Here is a 23,199-nt window from a genome sequence, read left to right as displayed (position 1 = left end):
TAACAAATTTTTGGCTTGGTGATTAGTTTCCATTTTATTTCAAATTCTAAGGATTATTTGGTTTCTATGTACATATCCCAACCCTAGCAATATTCCATTAATTTTGTCCAAAGAGACAGACTACCTTGCCATTTGTACTTGTCAGAATGCTTCATTTATGTCTCTGCTTGTGATGATTTGTAGAGAAAATGCATAAACTTTTATATGATATTGCAGCAAAAGGGGCTCTGAGCTTTTAAATTCTCTTTATGAGAACTGCAAAGCACAGATAACTTACAGTACACTCTTAAGAATTATTTTACAATGAACGCTCATCTGCCCACCTACCCAAACACGAAGAGACCTCCACAGCTGATCCAAGTCAGTGCTCCCGGTGTGTAGCGAACACGTGTCAACACTACCTGATGACAAGTTGGACAGGTTGTCTGCACTGGCTGTGCACCGAAACTCTGAGATGGCTGTACGTATACTGTCTGCACCACTATGAGAAACAGAGGAATATTTTGTCAGAGCATCCTGCACAGGAAGTAAAAATCTAGAAACTACAAGATCCCGAAACAGGACAAGAACACTGAGCCTTCTGTGCCTGTTCCCATCATACATGAAGAATCTTGTCTTCTCTATCCGTATAATTCCCTATATCCAGAAAGTTATTAATGAATTAACTAAACAACTAAGCCTCCATTGCCAACTTTGGAGAGTAAAATCCACAGCTTCAGCACCCTATACAGGAAGGCATTTCTCGTCTCAATCTTAAATGGATTGCTCCTCATTTCTAGACTGGCACTACAACATCCCAGCTAGGGAATACTACATTCTTGCATCCAGCTGCTCAAGCCTTTAAGGATTTTATAACATTCAATAAGATCACCTCTCATTCTTTATTCTCTGGTAATTTGTAAGTCAATTAGAGGAAACATTCTTTTAGTTTAGATATCTTCAAAGATCTTATTCTTATAAAGCATGCCAATTTCCCTTGGGATCAATAAAGTATGACTACTACTACTACTATGCCTAGTCTATCCACTCTCATACAGCAAACCAGCCATCCCAGGAACCAATCTGGCAAGATTTGTAAGCAGATTAATTTTTTAAGGCAAGGAGATCAAAACTCCAGACTCAGTCTCAGCGAGGAACTATAACAGCAGAAATTCCTTACTCCTCGAGTCAAACCTTCATGTAATAAAAGCCAACAAAGCACAGGATGACATCTTCCATTCAACTTACCCTCCTTGTAAAGTCTGCTCCCGACCAATAGGAACAGCTATCACAACAGCATACTTGAGAACTGAAGAGAGAAATCTACTATGTCTAAGCTACCATTTTTCCTTTCCATTCTCTTTTTCTACACTCCCACACCCTGCAGGCACAAACCCCTCTCTGAAGTCAGCACCACTTCTGCTCCTACTGAGTCTGCAGCAATCTTTGAAGGAGCTATCCATCTCTCATTAGTGCACACCACAAGTACACATCTAAACCCAAAAATGCACTAATTGGCTAGCTACTATCAGCATATATTGTGGTGGAATCAGCCTCACTCCTCACCACCCATGGCCCCCACTTGTTCAAAATTCCATGGCCAGGAAAAGTCAGCTCTGCTTCTGGGTGCTAGGCGGTCAGGCACAGCAAGGCTTTAGCAACAGCTTTGCCAGTGGCAAGTCTGTGCACAGAATAAAATATGGAGAGCATTTAAATAAAGTTACCTTATGCTAAAACTATAATGATTACAGCAAAACTCCACTAATCTGGTAACTTTATCATCCCACTGGCTTGGCATCAGTTTCAACTGGTTTTATCATTGACATTCTTATTAAGTTCATCAGGGCCCTGTTCCTATGCTCCCGAGAACACACCTATTCATTAGAATATTTATTATGTTACTGTGTGACATTAAAATTTAAAAGTGTATTATAAGATTAATACTCAACAGTGCAGAAACCTACCAGTCTGCTACCAAAGTCTTGAGGGTGCTAGATTAGCGGAGATTTACTGTAATTAAATTAAAATTGTAACACTATAATTAAGTAACATTTTTCCTCCAAATCTCCAGGTCAGAATTCCCATTGAAATGAATGGAAATTCCAATCCAGTAGAAAGTCATGATAAAGTACTCCCTGGATGTACGGCAGATCTTCACAGGTAGAGGATGTGTTCACCCAGGAGCTTTAGGGCTCCAGAAGGGCCACTCAACACCATCAACCACAGCCAGTAACAAGTGAGCCATGAAGAGAAGCAGATCATTTTGAAGTACAGACACACTCACCAACAGGAGGCTGAGCAGGTTGAGCAGGTTGGACAGGATACGGAGGTGCCATAGGTGCTCCCATTGGAGGCCCTGCAGGATAAGGAGCACTTGCAGGATAGCTTGGTGGTGGTACTGAGTCAGTGTAGGCTGGGGGTGCACTGCTGATCCCTTTTGAATCCATTAGCTTGATCACCTAGAACAGAGAAAGGTTATTTAATCATCTAGTCAGGAATCCGATATAAAAACAGTTTAAATTGTGAGGAGTTTTCTTGCTGGGTAACAGAGGAGATGCTTCTATAGACGCGGTGCACCCAAATCATATTCTTGTACAGCAAAGCTTTTTGAAAAATCAGATCTCTGCTGGTTCACAGGGCAATCACAGTCTCGTACTGGCTTCCCTTTAACCACTATTTTATCTCACATGCCATCAAATCCATACCAATTTGTCAACCATCTGCATACACCAAGGACAATTTAGAGCCGTCAATTAACCCAATAACTGGCCTGTCCTTGGGACATGGAGGAAACCAGAGGAAACCCAATGCAACACATTCAAAATGCTGGAGAAATTCAGTTGGACAGACAGCATCTATGGAAATGGATAGATAGTCAACATTTCAGGCAGACACACTCCTTCAGGACTGAGAAGGAAGGGAGTTGATTCCAGAATAAAAAGGAGGGGGGAAGGGAAGGAGGCTAGCTGGAAGGGGGTAGGTGAAGCCAGGTGGGTGGGAAAGGTCAAGGTCTGGAGAGGAAGGAATCTGATAAGAGAGAAGAGTGGACCATAGGTGAAAGGGAAGGAGGCAAGGACCCAGGGGAAGTAATACACTGGTGAGAAGAAGGAGGGAAAAGGTCAGAGTGGGGAATAGAGCAGTCACAAGGACAATATGCAAATAACACAGACAGCACTGGTAGGGTCAGGATCAAACCCACGTCACTGAAGCTATGAAGCAGAAGTATTACTTGATCCTGAGCCACCATGCAAATCCTTACCTAGCTCCAGGCTGGACTCCTGACCAGAACATCAATATACTACGCATTTGGCCCTCCAAAAAGCCCAAACTTGAAACGCCTTTCTTTTCCCTATCCCAGCAGCCTTGATTTAAAAATGTTATCCCATTAATTATTTTTCCATTAACTATTCCAGTTTACTAGTTAATTCCCAACATATTGAATGTGTTCATCTCCATTAACCACTGAATCCACCACAGCCTTTCCCATAACTATTCTACACATCAAAAGGTCAATTGCTCCATTACACTGCACCATTGCTTGCTGTGCAACCAATGGACTAAAGCCAAATCAAACAAAGATAAGATATCACAATGAACCAAAACATTATTGTGGCATTAGTACCCCTAGTAACCATACATGTGTGGGAAGATGTATAGTAGAAAGCACTCAAAACCAAACTAAAGAGCATATGTTGAATCAGTTTGTTCTGCAAACTCAGAAGAGGAAACAAAATGGGTAGAAACTCTAGCATTTAACCCTTTTCTAAGTTACACTTCCCCAAAGTGGCACAATACCCGAGTCCTAAAGGAAAAGTGTATAGCATAAAAAAAATCCACAAGAACATCTTGGTTTCCAAACAGAAGAGATCCTTAAAATTAAAAAAAAAAAGTCCAATAACAGTAACGTTGGAAATGCTCAGCAGACCAGGCAGCATATTCAAGCTTTAGTAACTGTTAACACATCAATTCACTTCACATTCCTGTTCTATACTGGGCTCACTTGCCAGCTCCCAATACTTTGCTGTTGATTTTGTTTGGATTAGTTGTGTCATTGAAAAGTGGTCATATTAAAAAGAAAACAAACTTGGCATTTGGTTCCAATGGCCAACAGTAGATTTGCAGTTCACATTTCAGTGGTAGCATTCGCACCTCCTAGTCTGAAGAATGTGCGTTCAAGTGTCACTCCAGAGACCCAGACACCAAATCATGTTGAAATTCAATTGGTGCACACACAGAACAGTGTTACATTCCATCAGATGAGATAATAAAATTTCCTTAATTAACAAACTATCTGTCCATTATCAAAATTCTTAGAGAGATATTATTGTGCACATGCAAGTTGTTGTATTTCCTTCCAGGAGACTGATTTAATTAAGCAAGTTCTTCTTTTAAGACCTTCTTAGCTAGGTCTTCCATTTTTCTATCAGAGTTGAAAACGGGATTAAATGCTGTAATCCAGCTTCAGGTTAGAGGGCTGGTATTGCAGCGGCTGAACAGGAACAAGAACACACAAAAGCAAGAGTAAGAGACCTAGACCCCCAGACCTGCCCCACCATTCAACATGATCACAACTGGACTATCTTCAGCCTGAACAGAAATACGATCAAGTATATTGTTGGTATTTTTGACAGATATTTTTTGGTATTTGGAATTTAAGAGGAATGTGGAGCTTGAACAAAATATCCGACAAGCTTTGATCTTCCTGAGCAGCAGCACAAGGCTATACCACTCCTCCTCTTTGTGTTCTTGGAAGAGTGAAAGGGAAGAGATCTACAACCTCCAGTATCGTACTCCACAGGCTCTCATCTCCTTCCTCTCATTACTGCATTCGTTTATAGACTGAGACTGCATTGTGAGCTGCAATGTTTTGTCGCTCTCCTTGAGTTTCCTAGTACAGTATGGGCATTAAAATTGCAGCACAGCACAGATCTAACATCCCAGGTACAGTGCTCTTGTTAAGACTGATGCATTTTAAAATCCTTAGCAATGAGGTGCTAGAACCTTAACTGAGAGCACCAAAAGAATGCTTGTGGACTGAAAGTGTAACACTTGAACATTGACAATCCTATTATAGTATTCTTAAGTTCCTGCCTCTGTCCAGTTTTAAATGTAGAATTAAATAGTTGCTTCCATTCATTCTTAAAGCGTTTAAACACTCACTTTATGCCAATTCTTTCCCAAAGTTTCCTTTAATATTTGTCTCCTCCTTCAGATGTGTTAGCTGGCAACTGAAATATTATTTGATATCAGAAAAGTCATTACTTCAATTTCAAAGACATTAGTGCACTATTCTTCTGAGCACAACCGTCAGAACTACTGCAAAAGTCTCCAAGACTTCAGCCACTGTCCAGAACAGATGAGGCAGAAATCCAAAGCAAAACCACCACATACCAAATACATAAACTGTAAAACATTTTAAAAAATGGGCAAGTCGTCCATTTTTCACTGAATGGTCATCATGAAATCTTGTAGATCATTTACCTTCCCTAGATCATTAAATAACCAAAATACTGCAAATGGTGAAAATCCAAAAATAATGCACAACATAGTCAGTAAGTCTCACAGTAACTATAGAAGAACTCTTAAATGCTCACTAACCAAAAGCATTAAATACACTTGCTCTATTAACTACACGGCCTCGATGCGAAGAAACTTCGAGATGGGGCACGAGCCGCCGTTTAAAGGATCTATTAATCACCAATTAAAGCATTTAAGAAAACAGATGTTGAGGTAAATGCAGAAGGTGAGCGAGAGTTTCATTGTTGACTGCCTGCCTTTTGATTGCTGCTGGAGAAGGAATCTGTGAGCGGCCTATTGCTGTGTGGCTCGCTGTGGTAGGCAGGCAGGTAGGTAGGCCTCTCTGCCTCATGAGGCGTCCCTCTCTTCTGATGAATGTCACTGATATTATAGGATGGTATCGTAGTTCTGTGTTTATATATACTGTATTATTGCGCTCATGGTCTGTGGACTTTTTCCAGACTTGTGACTTTTGTATTCTGTGTTTTTTTTAAATTGCCCTTTCCTTTTCTGTTTTGTTGTGCGAGGGGACGGTGATTGGGGGTTGATGTGCTGTTAGTGCTCTGTTAATTTTTCTGTTCAGGGAAGGGGTTATTTTTTGGGGGTTGATGTTCATGTTCCGTTTCGTATGGGGGAGGGTGTTTTTGGGATGCTGATGATTGGGAAGTTATTCTTTTTTGTATGGGGGAGGTTGGATGTTTCTCTCTGAATGACTTTGATGTTCTTTCTTTGTTTCGTGGCTATCTGGAGAATACAAATTTCAGAGTTGTACATGGATACATGTTTTGACAATAAATTAATCTTTGAACTTGCTGAACATTTCCAGCATTTCATACTTGTATATTTTACTTTAACTCTCTTTTACTATAATACAGTTTACCACCACATTCTCCAAAAGCACTCATTCCACACATGTAAGAAGTTACAATTTCCCACAATTTGACAAAATTCTCAAACTAAAAATATTGGTGCTACATCAGCTGAATTATATACAGTTGCTTTCAAATGAAATAGAATGGAACAGGTCAATGCCAGATGCTATTTTGCTGGCTCTTCACTCTGCTCTGAACAACGAGAACTCACACTTCAGGTTATTTTTCATTGACTACAGCTCAGCATTCAACACAATCATCCCACCCAAACTTAGTATCAATCTTCATGACCTGGACCCCTGCACTTCCCTCTGCAACTAGATACTGGACTTTCTCATTGGCAGACCTCAGTGGGGATAGATGGTCCGTGAAAAGGAGAACATCTCCTCTCTGACCAGCAACACAATTGCACCTTAAGGATGCATAGTTAGTTCCCCGATCGACACTCTATACACACAATCGTGTGGGTAAGCATAGCTTCAATGCCATATACCAATCTGCCAATGACATTACTGCTTGTGGAAGAATACTCGTGAGAGAGGTCACTTGATTGAATGGTGCCGCAACAACCTCTTGCTCAATGTCAGTGAAACTAAAGAGTTGATTGTTGACTTCATGAAGGGGAAAGAGGGTAGACATGCGCATGTCGACATTGGGGGAAATTTAGTGAGCATCAGCAGCTTTAAATTCTGACTGCTGACATATCAGATGACTTGCTCTGGTAGCACACAGATGCAGTCATAAGGATGGTGTGTCAGTGTCTTTATGTTCTTTGGTGGTTAAGAAAGTTTGGCTTATCACTGAACACATTAGCAAACTTTGAAAGATTACTGTCGAACAACCCAAAGTCCTTTGCTTCCACAAACCGGCATATCTACTAACAGTCCTTTGCCACACATGAAATCTCTGCCAATCAGAAGAGGTCTAGCAACTTTTAGCCAAGCCAAAGTCCCATGTGGAGCATCATGTATCATGTCCCACATCCAAATCCTGCTGTATTTGCCGGCTTTCAGTAAAGATCCATTGCTGTCAGCCTTATAATCAATGGGTGATGTTGGCAGCACACTCGAGTGCCCCATGGCACAGGAAGGGTGTTTGTAGTGAATAATAGATGACTCTGACAGCTGAACCCATGGTGGTCACAGACCTCTGAAGTCCCAATGCACTGGCACTGTCAGAGTTGCATGGGAGTCGGCATCACTTTATGTTCATGCTGAAGTGTGCATGGTAAAAACAGACCTAGCATCGTCTAGTTCTGAGCTATGAGCTTGAGCCTTCTGAAGGCTCTGCTGACAGGGCTTACTGAGGCAGGGAATGATGCACCTCGTCTGGCCGAGTGTAAGCTAGAAGCCATCATAGCAAGCCCCTGGTAATCCTTCACCAGTGTATTAGCGAGGGCTGTATGAACTTGATCACGCATTTGTTGCATAAAGAGTTCTTTAAAAATAAAACAAGGATTGTGATTGTCAAGGAAAGACAGCATGTGGTGCATTAGCTCTTCAGGCCTAGCATCACCCAAGCCTGGCAAGGGGAGCAACTGCTTGGCACACTCATTGGTCAACATGTCATTGAATAACTCTGGAATCATCAGAAAGCATCAGAGTCACCAATGTAGAACTTTGAGAATAAAACATGAGTCATTTTATGTGCTTAACAAAAGTCACAGCTCTTTACTTCCACTACTGACAAACCAAAAGCAGTCCTCTTACACTGACATCATTACGTCAGACATCATCTCCTAGAGTGACTGCAACAACACAACGTCCATGTTTGTGAATTATGTAAAACAGTTTCTATTATGAACAATATGTGTCATCTGTCACCCATTGCATTACCCTACAGCAGGGAGTTCAGTAGTCTCATGGCCTTGGGGGAAGAAGCCATTTCCATCCTAACAGCCTTTGTCCTAATGCTACCTCCTTCCTGATGGTAGGGGATCAAAGATCATTGGACAGGTGAGAGGGATAACTGACAATGCCAAGGGCCCTGCACCTGATAAATATCTCGGATGGGTAGAAGAGAGACCCCGATGATTCTCGCAATCCTTTGTACGGTCGTACGGTCAGATGCATTGCAATTCCAGTACCAGACGGTGAATCAACTGGTCAGGACGCTCTTAATTGTGCTCCAGTAAAAACTTGATATAATGTCGGGGTGGAGGGAAAACCTCACTTGCCTCAATCTCCTCAGGAGTGGAGATGCTGTTGGCTTTCTTGACTAAAGAGGTGGTGTTGACGGACCAGAGAGCAGTGGACTCTACCCAATACATCATACCGCACTACCAGTGGTATCTAGAGCAGGCATGTTAAGTTCAAGTTTATGGTCATCTGACTGCACATATATACAGCCAAACAAAACGGAGTTCCTCCAGACTATGGCACCCCCACAATACATATATTCAACAGAGCACGTGAAAAATATTACCACAAAAAACTTAGTAAAATAAGTGATATGCACATCACATGTATTTACCATATATAGCTCATTGTCCTAGTAGCAAGACCTCAGTGATGGCAGGGTATTCATTAATATCACAGCCTGGGTAAAAAGTGCTGTCCTAGTCTTAGTCTGGCAGTCCTGGTCCTGATGCTCTTGTACCTCCTTCTTCATAGTAGAGGGTCAAAGAGATTGTGGGATGGGGTTAGGGATTCTCAATAACCCTTCAGGTCCTTTGTATACAACACTCCCTTTAAAGTCACAAATAAGAGGATAGAAATACCCAATGAGCCTTGGTTGCTTATACAATACTCTGTAGGGTCTTGAGGTCTGATGTCTTACAACTTCCATACCACACAAAGCTGCAACCACACAGCACACCTCATTCTCCTCAGTAAGTGTAGGGGGTTAGGAGATCAAGAAGGCAACATCCATTATCAAAGATCTCCACCATCCGTAAGGCACAGGAGCAGAATTAAGTCATTGAGTTTGCTCCGTCATTCCACCATGGCTGATTTATTAACCCTCTCAATCCCATTCTCCTGCCTTCTTCCTGTAACCTTTAATGCCCTGACTAATCAATAACCTATCAATCTCTGATTTAAATACACTCAATGATTTGGTCTCCACAGCCATCTATGGCAATGAATTCCACTGATTCACCACCCTCCGGCTAAAGAAATTCCTCCTTATCCCTGTTCTATATGGTTGTCCCTCTATTTTCAGGCTGTGCCCTCTGGTGCGAGATTTACCCACTATAGGAAATATCATCTCTACATCCACTCTATCTAAGCCTTTCAATATTCACTGGGTTTCAATGAGATCCCCCTTATTCTTCTAAACTCCAGTGAGTACAGGCCCAGGGACATCAAATGTTTATATGTTAACCCTTTCATCCCCAGAATCATTCTCATGGATCTCCTCTAGACCCTTGCCAATGTCAGCACATCACTTCTTAGATAAGAGGCCCAAAACTGCTCACAATACTCCAAATGCAATCTGACCAATGCCTTATAAAGCCTCAGCATTACATTGTTGTTTTTATATTCTAGTCCTCTTTAAAGGAATGCATTTGCCTTCCTTACCACCAACTTAACCTGCAAGTTAACCTTTGCGACGCTGATTTTTGGATTTTCTCCCCATTTAGAAAATACCCTTTGCCTTTATTCCTCCTACCAACATGCATGGCCATACATTTCCCTACACTATATTCCATCTGCCACTTCTTTGCCTATTCTCCCATTCTGTCCATGTCCTTCTGCAGACTCTCTGCTTCTTCAACACTACCTGTCCCTCCACCCATCTTTGTATCATCTGCAAACTTGCCCTCAAAGTCATCAATTCAATTATCCAAATCATTGACATATAATATGAAAAGAAGTGGTCTCAATACCAACCCCTATAGAACACCATGAGTCACCAACAGCCAATCAGAATAGGCCCCTTTTATTCTCACTCCTTACCTCCTGCCAGTCAGCCAACTTTCTATCCATGCTAGTATCTGTCCTTATCTTGTTAAGCAATGTTATGTGCAGCACCTGGTCAAAGGCCTTCTGAAAATCCAAGTAAACAACACCACTGACTCTCCTTGGTTTCTCCTGCCTGTTATTTCCTCAAAGAATTCCAACAGACTGGTCAGACAAGCTTTCTCTAAGGAAACCATACTGAATGTGGCTCATTTTTTCATGTGCCTCCAAATACCCCGAAACCAAATCCTGAATAATGGACTCCAATGTCTTCCCAACCACTGAAAGGAAATTAAGGGCTACTTAGCCTTTCTTCTGCCTCCCTCCCTTATTAAAGAGTGGAGTGACATTTGTAATTTTCTAATCCTCCAGAATCATTCCAGGATCTAGTGATTCTTGAAAGGTCATTATTAGTAGTTCCACAATCTCTTCAGCTACCTCTTGCAGAACACTGGGGTGTAGTCCATCTAGTCCAGTTGACTTACCTACCTTCAGACCTTTAAATTTCTCAAGCACTTTCTCCACAGTAATGGCAACTTCACTCACTTTTGCCCCCTGACCCTCTCTAACTTCCCACATACAGCAAGGGTCTTCCATAGTGAAGACTGACACAAAACACATTCAGTTCATCTGCCATTTCTTTGACCCCCATTACTACCTCTCCAGCATTATTTTCCAGAGGTCAGAGTCAATAATTTGGACTATGGGATTAATAGATCTGTGGCTAAATTTACCAATGACACAAAGATAGGTGGAGGAGTGGGTAGTGTTGAAGAAACAGAGAGCCTGCAGAGAGACTTAGATAGTTTAGGAGAATGGGTAAAGAAGTGTTAAATGAAATACAATGTTGGAAAGTGTATGGTCATGCACTTTGGTGGAAGAAATAAATGGGCGGACTATTATTTAGATGGGGAGAGATTTCAAAATGCAGAGATGCAAAGGAACTTGGGAGTACTTGTGCAAGATACCCTAAAGGTTAACCTCCAGATTGAGTTGGTTGTGAAGAATGGGAATGCAATGTTGGCATTCTTTTCTAGAGGTATAGAATATAAGAACAGGGATGTGATGTTGAGGCTTCATAAGGTACTCATGAGACTACACTTGGAGTACTGTATGCAGTTTTGGGCTCCTTATTTTAGGAAAGATAAACTGACACTGGAGAGGGTTCAGAGAAAATTCACGAGAATGATTCCAGGAATGAAAGAGTTACCGTATGAGGAATGTCTGGCAGATCTTGGGCTATATTCCCTAGAGTTCAGGAGAATGATGGGGGAATCACAGAGGAACATTCCAGATGTTAAAAGGCCTTAACAGATTAGATATGGCAAAGTTATTTCCCATGGTAGGGGATTCCAGGACAAGAGGGAGTGACTTCAAGATTGAAGGACGTCCTTTTAGAACGGAGATGTGTTGAAATTACTTTAGTCAGAGGGTGGTGAATCTGGGAATTTGTTGCCACGAGCTGCTGTCGAGGCTAAGTCATTGGGTGTATTTAAGGCAGAGATAGTTAAGTTCTTGATTAGCCAGGGCATCAAAGGGTATGGGGTGAAAGCAGGGGAGTGATGATGACTGGAAGAATTGGATCAGCCCATGACTGAATGGTGGAGCAGACTTGATGGGCTGAATGGCCTACTTCTGCTCCTATATTTTATAGTCTTAAAACCTTTTTGTATCTTCTTTTATATTTTTGGCTAGCTTACCTTCATATTTCATCTTTTCTCCCCTTCTGGCTTCTTTTAATTTCCTTCTGTTGATTTTTTAAAGCTTCCAAATCCAACTTCCCACTAATTTTGCTATATTATATGCCCTCTCTTTGCTTTTATGTTGTCTTGGACTTCTCTTGTCAGCCATGAGTGTCTCATCCTCCCTTTAGAATACTTCTTCATCTTTGGGATGTATCTATCCTGCGCCTTGTGAATTGCCCCAGAAACTCCAGCCATTTCCATATTGCCATCATCCCTGATAGTGTCTCCTTTCCATGAACTTTGGTCAGCTCCTCACTCATGCTGTAATATTGATACATTTGACTTTATATTTTCCTTCTTAAACTACAGGGTGAGTTCTATCATATTATGATCACTGCCTCCTAAAGGTTCTTCTACATTAATCTCCCTAATCAAGTCTGGTTCGTTACATAGCACCCAATCCAGAATTCCCTTTTCCCTCGTGGGCTCAATGAAAAGGTGCTTTAAAAAAAGCAATCCTTTTGTGACATCTACAAATTCCCTCTTGGGATCCAGCACCAACTTGATATGATTTCAATATGCAATCTACCTGCATATTGAAATCCTCCATGACAATCACAACATTGCCCTTTTTATATGTCTTTTCTATCTCCAATTCTAATTTGTAGCCCACATCCTGGCTACTGTTCAGAGATCTGTATACAACTCCGATCTGAATATATCTTCCAATCCTATGTCACCTCTTTACGGATTTGATTTAATTTTTAACCAACAGAACCACCCACCCCATCTGCTATCTGCCTGTCCTTCTGACTCAATATGTATCCTTGGATGTTAAGCTCCCAACTATTATCTTCTTTTAGCCACGACTCAGTGATTCCACAACATTATACCTGCCAATCTCTAAGTGTACTACAAGGTCATCTATCTTATTATGTATATTGTGTGCATTCAACTATAACACCTTCAGTCATCACCCTTTTCAATTTTGCCCCATGTTACATCGCAACTCATCCCACTGACTGTAATTTGCCCTATCATTTGCCAGTCCTTCCTTAGTTTCACTACGCAATGCATCAACTTTGATATTGCCCCATTCTGACCCCCATCATTCAGGTTCCCATCCCCGCCAAATAAGTTTAATTTTTTCACAACAGCTCTACAAACCTGGCCGCATGAATATTGGTCTTCCTAGGATTCAGGTGTAACCCATTCTGTTTGTGCAGGCCATACCATCCCAGAAGAAATCTCAATGATCCAGAAATCTGAAACCCTGTCCTTTGCACTACTTGATGAACCACTCATTCACCTGTACCATCATCTTATTCCTGCCCTGACTAGCACATGGTACTGGGAGTAACCTGGAGGTTACTACCTGTAGGCCCTGCTCTTCAGCCTCCTCCTAATTCCCTATACTCACTGTGCAGGACCTCTTCTCTCTTTCTACCCATGTCATTGGTGCCAATTTGCACCATGACCTCTATTCACCCTCTTGAGAATCCTCTACAGCTGCTCTAAGACATATTACAATATTACACCCTAGTAACTGGGAGGCAACAAAACCATCCAGGCATCTTTCACAGCAACAAAATTTCCTGTCTGCACCCCCCGCCCCACAAACTATCAAGTCTCCTATCACTCTGCCTTGCCTTATCTTACACTGCTGAGCCTCAGGGCCAGCCAGAGTGCCACTGCTCTGGCTGCTGTTGCTGTGCCCTAGTAGGTCATTCCCCCAGCAGTATGCAAAGGGATATGTTTGTTGCTGAGAAGAATGACCACAGGGAACCTTGTACTGAATGCTTCTCCCAGTGATCACCCATCTACAGGCTTCCCCCACCATCCGAAGGTAGAGCGTTCCTATGAAACGGTTCGTAAGCCGGAATGTCGTAAAGCGAAGAAGCAATTATCATTTATTTATATGGGAAAATTTTGTGAGCGTTCACAGACCCAAAAATAACCTACCAAATCATGCCAAATAACACACAAAACCTAAAATAACAGTAACATATAGTAAAAGCAGGAATGACATGATAAATACACAGCCTATATAAAGTAGAAATACTTCTCTACAACGATTGCCTGCACAGATCTCCGTAGCAAAAATCTCACGCAAGCGCTGTTGGCATAAACGCACTCTCCAGTAACCTTTAAACTATTTAGCTGCCAAATCTACCAAATAACACGTAAAAATACACAGCCTATATAAAGTAGAAATAATGTATGTACAGTGTAGTATCACTTACCGGAATTGGGAAAACAGCGCTGAGCACACTGATGATGGTGTGTTAGACTGAGTCGTCGCAGGCCGGGTGGTGCAGTGGCCCCCACCCTCCGGGCTGCCGACCCGATACATTGCCGCAAAGAACGCAGTGGTAGCCGGGAGGCACCCAGCACACCTTTAACAAAAAAGCTGAAATAAACATGCTAATTAATTAGGTGCTGCCCGGCACATAATTGTCAGCCCAGATCAGTGCCCATCGCATCGCCTCTGTTCTGGGCCGACAACTACGTGCTAGGCGGCATCTAATTAATTAGCATGTTTATTTCGGCTTTTTTCTTAAAGATGTGCTGTGTGCCTCCTGGTTACTGCTGCATTCTCCGCGAATCGGTACAGTATCCGTGGTGGTGGGACACGATCAGGGCAGGCAGCTCATCTTCTCCTATGACTGCCCGCCTCGATGTCGAAGGTCGAGGTTCGTTGTCTGCTGTGGCTGATGTGGAAGGCTTGCTTGACTGCTGAGTCTCGCGCATTTTTCTACCATACAGTTGTTTGTAAGCACTCAAACCATCCTGCAAATATCCCCTAAACCGACGTACCCTTTCAAAATTAAAGTTCTACTTTATCATTGCAGCGAAAATCTCACGCAGTTGCTTCACTTTCTGCATTCGGTTTCAATTGTTATCCTTTCCTCTTCCAATTGCATCAGCTCTTCATCTATCAGTTCTTGGTCATGGGATGCCAAAACCTCTTCAACATCATCTTCGTCAACTTCCACAAGCCAAACTCACTTTGTCCTTGCTTCGTTCACCAAGATCGAAACGCTTAGTTATGTCTTGTGTTACGCTAAGTGTAACACCCTTACTCTTTCAGGCTTTTCCGACACCTTAGAACTCATCTTGCTAACAGCTGCTCAATGCAACATGTTAAAGCAATGCCGTTCCGAATCCAGGGGAGAGCGGCTGCTCGGGGCGCGCGCTGCCTTCTATCGCGTGCTGATTTTTTCGTGCACTGATTTTTTATTGCGCACTGCCTTTCTTCATAACAGTGATAGCACCTTCTGAAAGTGAAAACAGGGCACTAATGTAGGTCTTTCGTAACAGTGAGGTTTCGTAAAGCGAACATTCGGAAAGCGGGGGACACCTGTACTATATGAAGCCTGCACTCTGGGTGTGACCACCTCATTAAAAGTCTAATTTCCAGCCACCCCGATGATCCTGAGTACATCCAGCTCTAGCTCCTAGACTTTGTCCATCAGGAGCTAGAGTTGGGTGCACTTCCTACAAATGCAGTTATCAGGGACTGTTAGGTACTCTGAAATCCCACATTTTACAGGAGAAGCATTCCACTGCCTGAACTACCATCCTGTCTACACTTGTTAAAGCTCACACTTCTCAAGCTTGAAGTTCTAGCTTGCGCTTGTTCTTGTATAAGCCTGCTGAGCCAAAGCCTGGGCACTATAATACTCTCCACTCCAACAATGGCCATTCCACTTACACCTTTTTTTTTATTATTGGTGCCCACTGAGTCCCTGAGAGACAATTATGTCAAAAAGTTCCGAAAGGCATGAAGCCTCAAGAACGAACGTCTTTTCAGGATGATTGCAATGCAACGATAACCATGCCATCTTCTCGCAGCTACCGCAGCTCTCGAAGCCTGAAGTCCAACACCACCAAATTAAAAAACAGCTTCTTCCTTTCAACCACTCTGTTCCAGAACTCAACCATAATCACTACAGTTTAGCAACACCATGACAACTTTGCACAAAAATAGCCTTTTTTGTTGCACTCTTTCTTGTAAAAGAGTGTATGATATTGTTACGTGACCACTGTTTCATTTACTGTGGGTGTCACTTTAAGAGCCTGAATGAGGCGGGACTATGATGTCAGTATAACAAGCTGGGACCAGAGAGACAGAGAGACACTTGCTGCAGCAGTGGGTAAAGTCTGATGCTTTCCCATGCCCTGAAAACTGGGTTGACCAACAGCACCCAGTGCACATTGGTTGTGTGACTGTCACTTCATATGATCCATATGTGGATTCTGTTGGAGTCTCCTGTGGCAACCACTTTTGTTAACCCTTACCTAGATTCAGGTATGTTATGTGGTGACCACTTGTGTGAAGGGATATTCCGTGACTGTCACCTTTGGGGATATTTCTACGTGGATTTTGGGACGACTCAACGGATAAGATCTTTGGCAACTGTTACTTCATTTTCCCAGCGTGGAACTGGTGGAATTCTTCGTAATCACCTCCTCTCTATATTTTGAAGTGGATTTACAAGTTTCTCCCCTCACTTATTCTGTGGATTACTGGACCTTTCTAGTTTGCCATCTTAAGACTTTAAGAACTGTTCCTAAGCTTGACAGTTTGGGAGCCACACACACATATAACATTGTTAACTTCTATTTATTTCATTTAATTTTCTATATTTTGAGTAGATACTAATAAATATAGTGGTTTTAACATTAAAGCCCGACTCAATTTGTGATCTATTGCTGCTGGTATGTAACAATATATTTAATTTAGGTTTTCTTGTTGCTATGTTGCGATGCTCATGTTGTTATATGCCTCTCGGTGCTGCTTCAAGCAAGAATTCCATTGCACCTGTGCAAACATGTATTTGCGATAATAATCTCAAATTTTACTTTGAACTTCCCAAATTCATTGCAGATTTTATTCTTCCTTGTAATTTGTATTCGATTCAAACAAAGTTATCTGTGTTAAAAACTGCAAAGAAACAAGAATAAGAGTTATGATCAGAAATAGCATATTACTACTGCCACCCTGACCCCTCATCCCACTACTGTAAATCTAAAGCCATTTCATTAGGTCTCCTGCTGATGATCTTAACAATAAAACAGATTGAATGCAAGTATTACAATAGAAAATCACCCAGCACAGCATTAAGCTAAATGTTTCTCTATAACCACAAAGTCAGATTCATGCCGTCATTCAACTTTATTTCCCAAAAATGTATTTAAAAGGCAGGAGTTTGACAAGACACCACATCAAAACTGTAGCTTTTCTCTCTCTGCTTTGAGGTGTGCAAGCTCAAAAATGGGACAGACACTAGAACTTTCCACTGCTAAACATTAAGACAGCTCAGTTACAGCTGGATGATTTTTCTCTATCTATGAGTGACATCTGCTTCAAAGTATCAGCCTCTCATGTCACTGGTTAGACTACCACTTCCTGTTGAAGTCACCCAATATTTCTCATGGGAAAAGTTGTTCAAGAGTGAAGTACAGATATAATGTTCTAAAATCTAACACAATTGAAATGCACTCTGCCAAATTAGCCTGAAATGCTACTTGAAAGCTTAAGCACCAACTTATTTTAAAGTAACTATAGTGGAAAATAAAAATCAGTAAAATTTATGCGTGGTACACAAACAGAAGCATTTCATGGTATCTCAGTACATGTGACAATAATAAACAAATATGATTAAGTATCAAGAGCAATCCCTGTAGTACTCTACGAATTACATTCCTTCAGCCTGAAAAGGACCATTTTTCTTCCCACTCTGACTTCCAGTTTTCAGTCTATGCCAACGCACTTCCTCCAATACTTTGGCTTTTAAATTTATATACCAGCCTAATACATGGCATTGTATAGAATGCGTTTTGGAAATCTAGATCAACCAGGTTCCTCTCTCAGCTTGTCAAATCCTTAAGAAAAAAACTGAACAAAATCTGCTGACCACGATTCAGACAAAAGCTGGGATATAACGAGACAACAGAAAGAGATTTGTTTTTGAATGGCAACCAAATCCTGAGGCTGAAAAGATTCACTCTACATAATAACTTCCTTTGTACTTCAGTGAAATACATCCAGATAACAAGATTATTTGCAAGCCTGCACTGAAATATCAAATTACAATATTTCATTTTACAGCAGACACCAGAGAACTGAACTATGGACCTAGTAATATAATGTACCTGAAGGCTTTGCTCCCAGATGAACTCAATACCTTCTATGCTCACTTTAACCATCAAAACATGGCAGGACCTTCCCGAACTCACACAGCCTCTGAGGACTCTACGATTTCAGTCTCTGAGGCCGACAAGAGAGCATCCTTCAGGAAAGTTAATCCGTGGAAAGCACCCAGCCCAGATGGGGTACCTGGCTTAGTACTAAGGACCTGTGCTGATTACCTTAATCTCTCACTTCAGTAGTCTGAGGTACCCATCTGCTTCAAGCAGACTTCAATTACACCAATGCCCAAGAAGAATGTGGTAACCTGCCTCAATGACTATCCACCAAGATGAAGTGCTTTGAGAAGTTGGTGATGAAACATATTAACTCCTGCCTGTGAAGCGACTTGGATCCACTCCAATCTGCCTACCATCACAACAGGTCAACAGCAGATGCTATTTCACTGGCTCTTCACTCAGTCCTGGGACATCTGGACAACTAACATGCATACATTAGGATGCACTTTATTGACTACAGCTTGGTATTCAACACCATCATCCTCAATTAGCTTCAAGACCTTGGCCTCAATACCTTCTTGTGTAATTGGATCCTTGATTTCCTCACTTAGGACTGGCAATTGCATCTCCTCCACAACCTCCATCAGCATGGGTGCACCACAAGGATATGTGCTTAGCTACCCACTCTACTCGCAATATACTTATGATATGAGGACAAACCCATCTCCAATGCCATATTTAAGTTTGCTGACAACACCCCTGTGGTTGCCCAAATCAAAGGTGGCGATGAATCAGCATATAGGAAAACCTGCCTGAGTGGTGCCATGTCAACAACCTCTCACTTAATGTTAGCAAGACCAAGGAGCTGATTATTGACTTCAGGAGGCGGAAACCAGAGGTCTATGAGCCAGTCCTCTTTGGGGGATTAGAGGTGGAGACGGTAAGCAACTTTAAATTCCTCATTGTTATCATTTCAGAGGATCTGTCCCTGGCCCAACACCTAAGTGCAATTACGAAGTACGGCAGTGCAACTTCCTTAGAAAATTGTGAAGATTCAGCACGGCATCAAAACTTTGACAAACTTCTATGAATATATGGTGGGGAGTATATTGACTGGTTGCATCATAGCCTGATATGGAAACACCAATGCCCTTGAACAGAAATGCCTACAAAAACTACTGGATATGATCCAGTTCATCACAGGTTAAGCCCTCCTCATCATTGAGCATATCTACATGAAGCGCTGTCACAGGAAAGCAACATCCATCATCAAGGACCCACACCACGCAGGCCATGCTCTCTTCTCACTACTGCCATCAGGAGGCTAAGTGCAGGAGCCTAAGGACTCACACCACCAGGTTCAGAAATGGTTATTACACCTCAACCATCTTGAGCCAGACAGGATAACTTCACTCATTTTCATTTGGCCCATCACTGAATTGTTCCCACAACCTATGGACTCCCCTTCTTAGAACATAGAAATCTACAGCACATTGTTGTGCCAACCACGTAGCCTACTCTAGAAACTGCCTAGAATTACCCTACCACATTGCCCTTTATCTTTCTAAGCACCATGTACCTATCTAAGAGACTCTTAAAAGACCCTATCGTATCTGCCTCCACCACCATCACTGGAAGTGCATTCCACACACCAACCACTCTCTTTGTGAAAAATTTACCCCTGACCTCTCCTCAGTTCCCACTTCCAAGCACCTTAAAACCATGCCCCCTCGTGTTAGCCATTTCAGTCCTGGGAAAAAGCCTCTGACTATCCACACAATCAATGCTCTTATCATCTTATATACCTCTATCAGGTTACCTCTCATCCTCTGTCACTCCAAGGAGAAAAAGCGAAATTCACTCAACCTTTTCTCATATGGCACGCTCTCCAATCCAGGCAACACCCTTGTAAATCTTCCCTGCACTCTTTCTAGTATCCACATCCTTCCTGTAGTGAGGTGACCAAAACTGAACACAGTACTCCAAGTGGGGTCTGACCAAGGTCTAATATAGCTGTAAAATTTCTTCACGGCTTTTGAACTCAATCCCACAGTTGATGAATGCCAACACACCATACGGCTTCTTAACAACACAGTTAACTTGTGCAGCAGCTTTGAGTGTCCTAATGACACACACCCCAAGATCTCTCTGATCCTCCACACTGCCATGAGTCTTACAATTAATACTATATTCTGTCTTCAAATTTGACCTACCAAAATGAACTACCTCACACTTATCTGGGTTGAAGTCCATCTGCCACTTCTCAGCCCAGTTCTGTACCCTATCAATGTCCCACTGTAACCTATAGCAATCCTCCAGACAATCCACAACATCCCCAACCTTTGTGTCATTAGCAAACTTACTAACCCACCCTCTACTTCTTCATCCAGGTCAAATCACAAAGAGAAGGGGTCCCAGAACAGATTCCTGCGGAAGACCGAGCTCCATGCAGAAGATGAACCATCTACAACTACTCTTTGCCTTCTGTGGGCAAGCCAATTCTGGATCCACAAAGCAAGGTCTCCTTAGAACCCATGCTGCCTTACTTTCTGAAGGAGTCTTGCACAGGAAAACTTATCAAATGCCTTATTGAAATTCATATATACTAAATCCACTGCTCTACCTTTAATGTGTTTTGTTACATCCTCAAAGAATTTAATCAGGCTCGTAAGGCGTGACCTGCCCTTGACATAGCCATGTTGACAATCCCTAATCAGATTATGTTTCTCCAAATGCTCATAAATCTTGCCTCTCAGGATCTTCTCCAACAATTTGCCCACGACTGAAGTAAGACTTGCTGGTCTATAATTTCCTGAGTTATCTCTACTCCGTTTCGTGAACAAGGGAACAACATTTGCAACCTTCTAATCCTCCAGTACTTCTCCCAACCCTGTTGATGATGTAAAGATCATCGCCAGAGGCTCTGCAACCTCCTCCCTCGCTTCCCACAGTAGCCAGGGGTATATCTCATCCAGTCCCAGCAACTTATCTAACTTCGCAAACACGAGGAAATCTGCAGATGCTGGAAATTCAACCAACACACACAAAATGCTGGTGGAATGCAGCAGGCCAGGCAGCATCTATAGGAAGAAGTATAATCGACGTTTCAGGCCGAGATCCTTCGTCAGGACTAACGGAAATCCTGCTTTGACATATCAGAATGGGAATGGGACGTGGAATTAAGACATATCAGAATGGGAATGGGACGTGGAAGCAGGATCTCCCAGCAGCCACACATTTTAATTCCACGTCCCATTCCCATTCTGATATGTCTAGCCACGGCCTCCTCTACCGTCAAGATGAAGTCACACTCAGGTTGGAGGAACAACACCTTATATTCCGTCTGGGTAGCCTCCAACCTGATGGCATGAACGTTGACTTCTCTAACTTCCGTTAATGCCCCTCCTCCCCTTCTTACCCCATCTTTATTTAATTATTTATTATTTTTCCCCCTTTTTTCCCTCTCTTTTTTCTCTCTCTGTCCCTCTCACAGTAACTCCTTGCCTGCTCTCCATCTTCCTCTGGTGCTCACCTCCCCATTTCTTTCTCCCTAGGTCCCTCATCCCATGATCCTCTCCCTTCTCCAGCTCTGTATCCCTTTTGGCAATCAACTGTCCAGCTCTTGGCTCCATCCTTCCCCCTCCTGTCTTCCCCTATCATTTCAGATCTCCCCCTCCCCCTCCCACTTTCAAATCTCTTACTAACTCTTGTTTCAGTTAGTCCTGACGAAGGGTCTCAGCCCGAAACATCGACTGTACTTCTTCCTACAGGTGCTGCCTGGCCTGCTGTGTTCCACCACCATTTTGTGTGTGTAACTTATCTAACTTAATGCTTTTCAAAAGCTCCAGCATATCCTCTTTCTTAATGTCCATATGCTCAACCATGTCAGTCCACTGTAAGTCATCTCCACAATTGCCAAGATCCTTTTCCCTGGTGAATATTGAAGCAAAGTATTAAGTACCTCCGCTACCTCCTCCAACTCCATGCACACATTTCCCCTATCGCACCTGATTGGTTCTATTCACACATGGCTCATCTTCTTGCTCTTCATATACTTGTCGAATGCCTTGGGGTTTTCCTTAATCCTTCTCATGGCCTCGTCTAGCTCTCCTAATTCCATTCTTAAATTCCTTCCTGGCAACCTTATAATTTTCTAGAACTCTATCAGTACCTAGTTTCTTGAACCTTTCGTAAGCTTTTCTTCTCTTCTTAACTAAATTTTCCACCTGCAACAAGGACTCTTCATCTCATACTCTGAATATTTATTGTTTATTTATTGTTATTACTTCTTTTATTTTCTTTTGTATTTGTACAGTTGTTGTCCTTTGTACATTGTTTGTCCATCCGGTTGGGTGTAGTCTTTCATTCAATTGTGAGCATCATGCCATCTCTACCATACTTTACAGTAGGGATCGTATTACCCGGCTGACGGACGTATTAGGTTTACACCAAGCATACCCCTAAAAAAAAGCACATCCTTGCCCACAAAGTTTTTGCAAACAGCACACAGAAGATACTCTTAAGACATGAAAGCAGAGCTTGTGGTCAGGTGAGACCAAGGTGGAACTTTTTTGGCTTCAATACACAGCAGTATGTGTGGCGCTAATGTGATACAGAGCACCAGCCAGGTAACACCATCCCTACAACAGACACAAAATGCTGGAGGAACTCAGCAGGTCAGGCAATGAATAAACAGTTGACATTTTGGGCTGAGACCCTTCAGGACTGGAAAGGTAGGGGGAAAATGCCAGAATAAAAAACAGTTGGGGGGGGAGGGGGAAGGAGGAAAGCTAAAAGGTGATAAGTGAAGTCAGGTAGGTAGGAAAGGTAAAGGGCTGGAGAGGAATGAGTTTGATAGGAGAGGAGAGTGGGCCATGGGAGAAAGCAAAGGAGGAGACCAACGAGAAGTGTAAATCCAGGGAGCGGAAAGCGCAGAATCAAATATCGCTGTGATGATTGTACGTTCTAGTATCAATTGTTTGGCGACAATGAAGTATAAAGTGTAAAGTATGGTGGAGGCAGCATCATCAGCTGCTGTTCTTCAACAGCAGGGACTGGAAATCTGGTCAGGATTGATGGCACGATGAATGC

General features: G+C 42.3%; 1 protein-coding gene across 1 annotated transcript in view; it reads right to left on the bottom strand.

Annotated features, from left to right (window-relative positions):
* Window positions 1–23,199, bottom strand: part of LOC140202957 (LITAF domain-containing protein-like) — a 35,695-nt gene that overhangs the window by 8,488 nt on the left and 4,008 nt on the right. The window contains exons 2-3 of the mRNA XM_072268597.1: window positions 2,264–2,438; window positions 328–481 (exon numbers count right to left, since the gene is read on the bottom strand). Of these exons, the coding sequence (XP_072124698.1) occupies window positions 328–481; window positions 2,264–2,426 (317 nt within the window). The 5' untranslated portion in view covers window positions 2,427–2,438. The remainder of the gene's footprint in view (window positions 1–327; window positions 482–2,263; window positions 2,439–23,199) is intronic.

Source organism: Mobula birostris, chromosome 9, assembly GCF_030028105.1.
Source record: "Mobula birostris isolate sMobBir1 chromosome 9, sMobBir1.hap1, whole genome shotgun sequence".
Classification (NCBI taxonomy): Eukaryota; Metazoa; Chordata; class Chondrichthyes; order Myliobatiformes; family Myliobatidae; genus Mobula; species Mobula birostris.
This window is presented reverse-complemented; position numbering and strand designations above follow the sequence as displayed.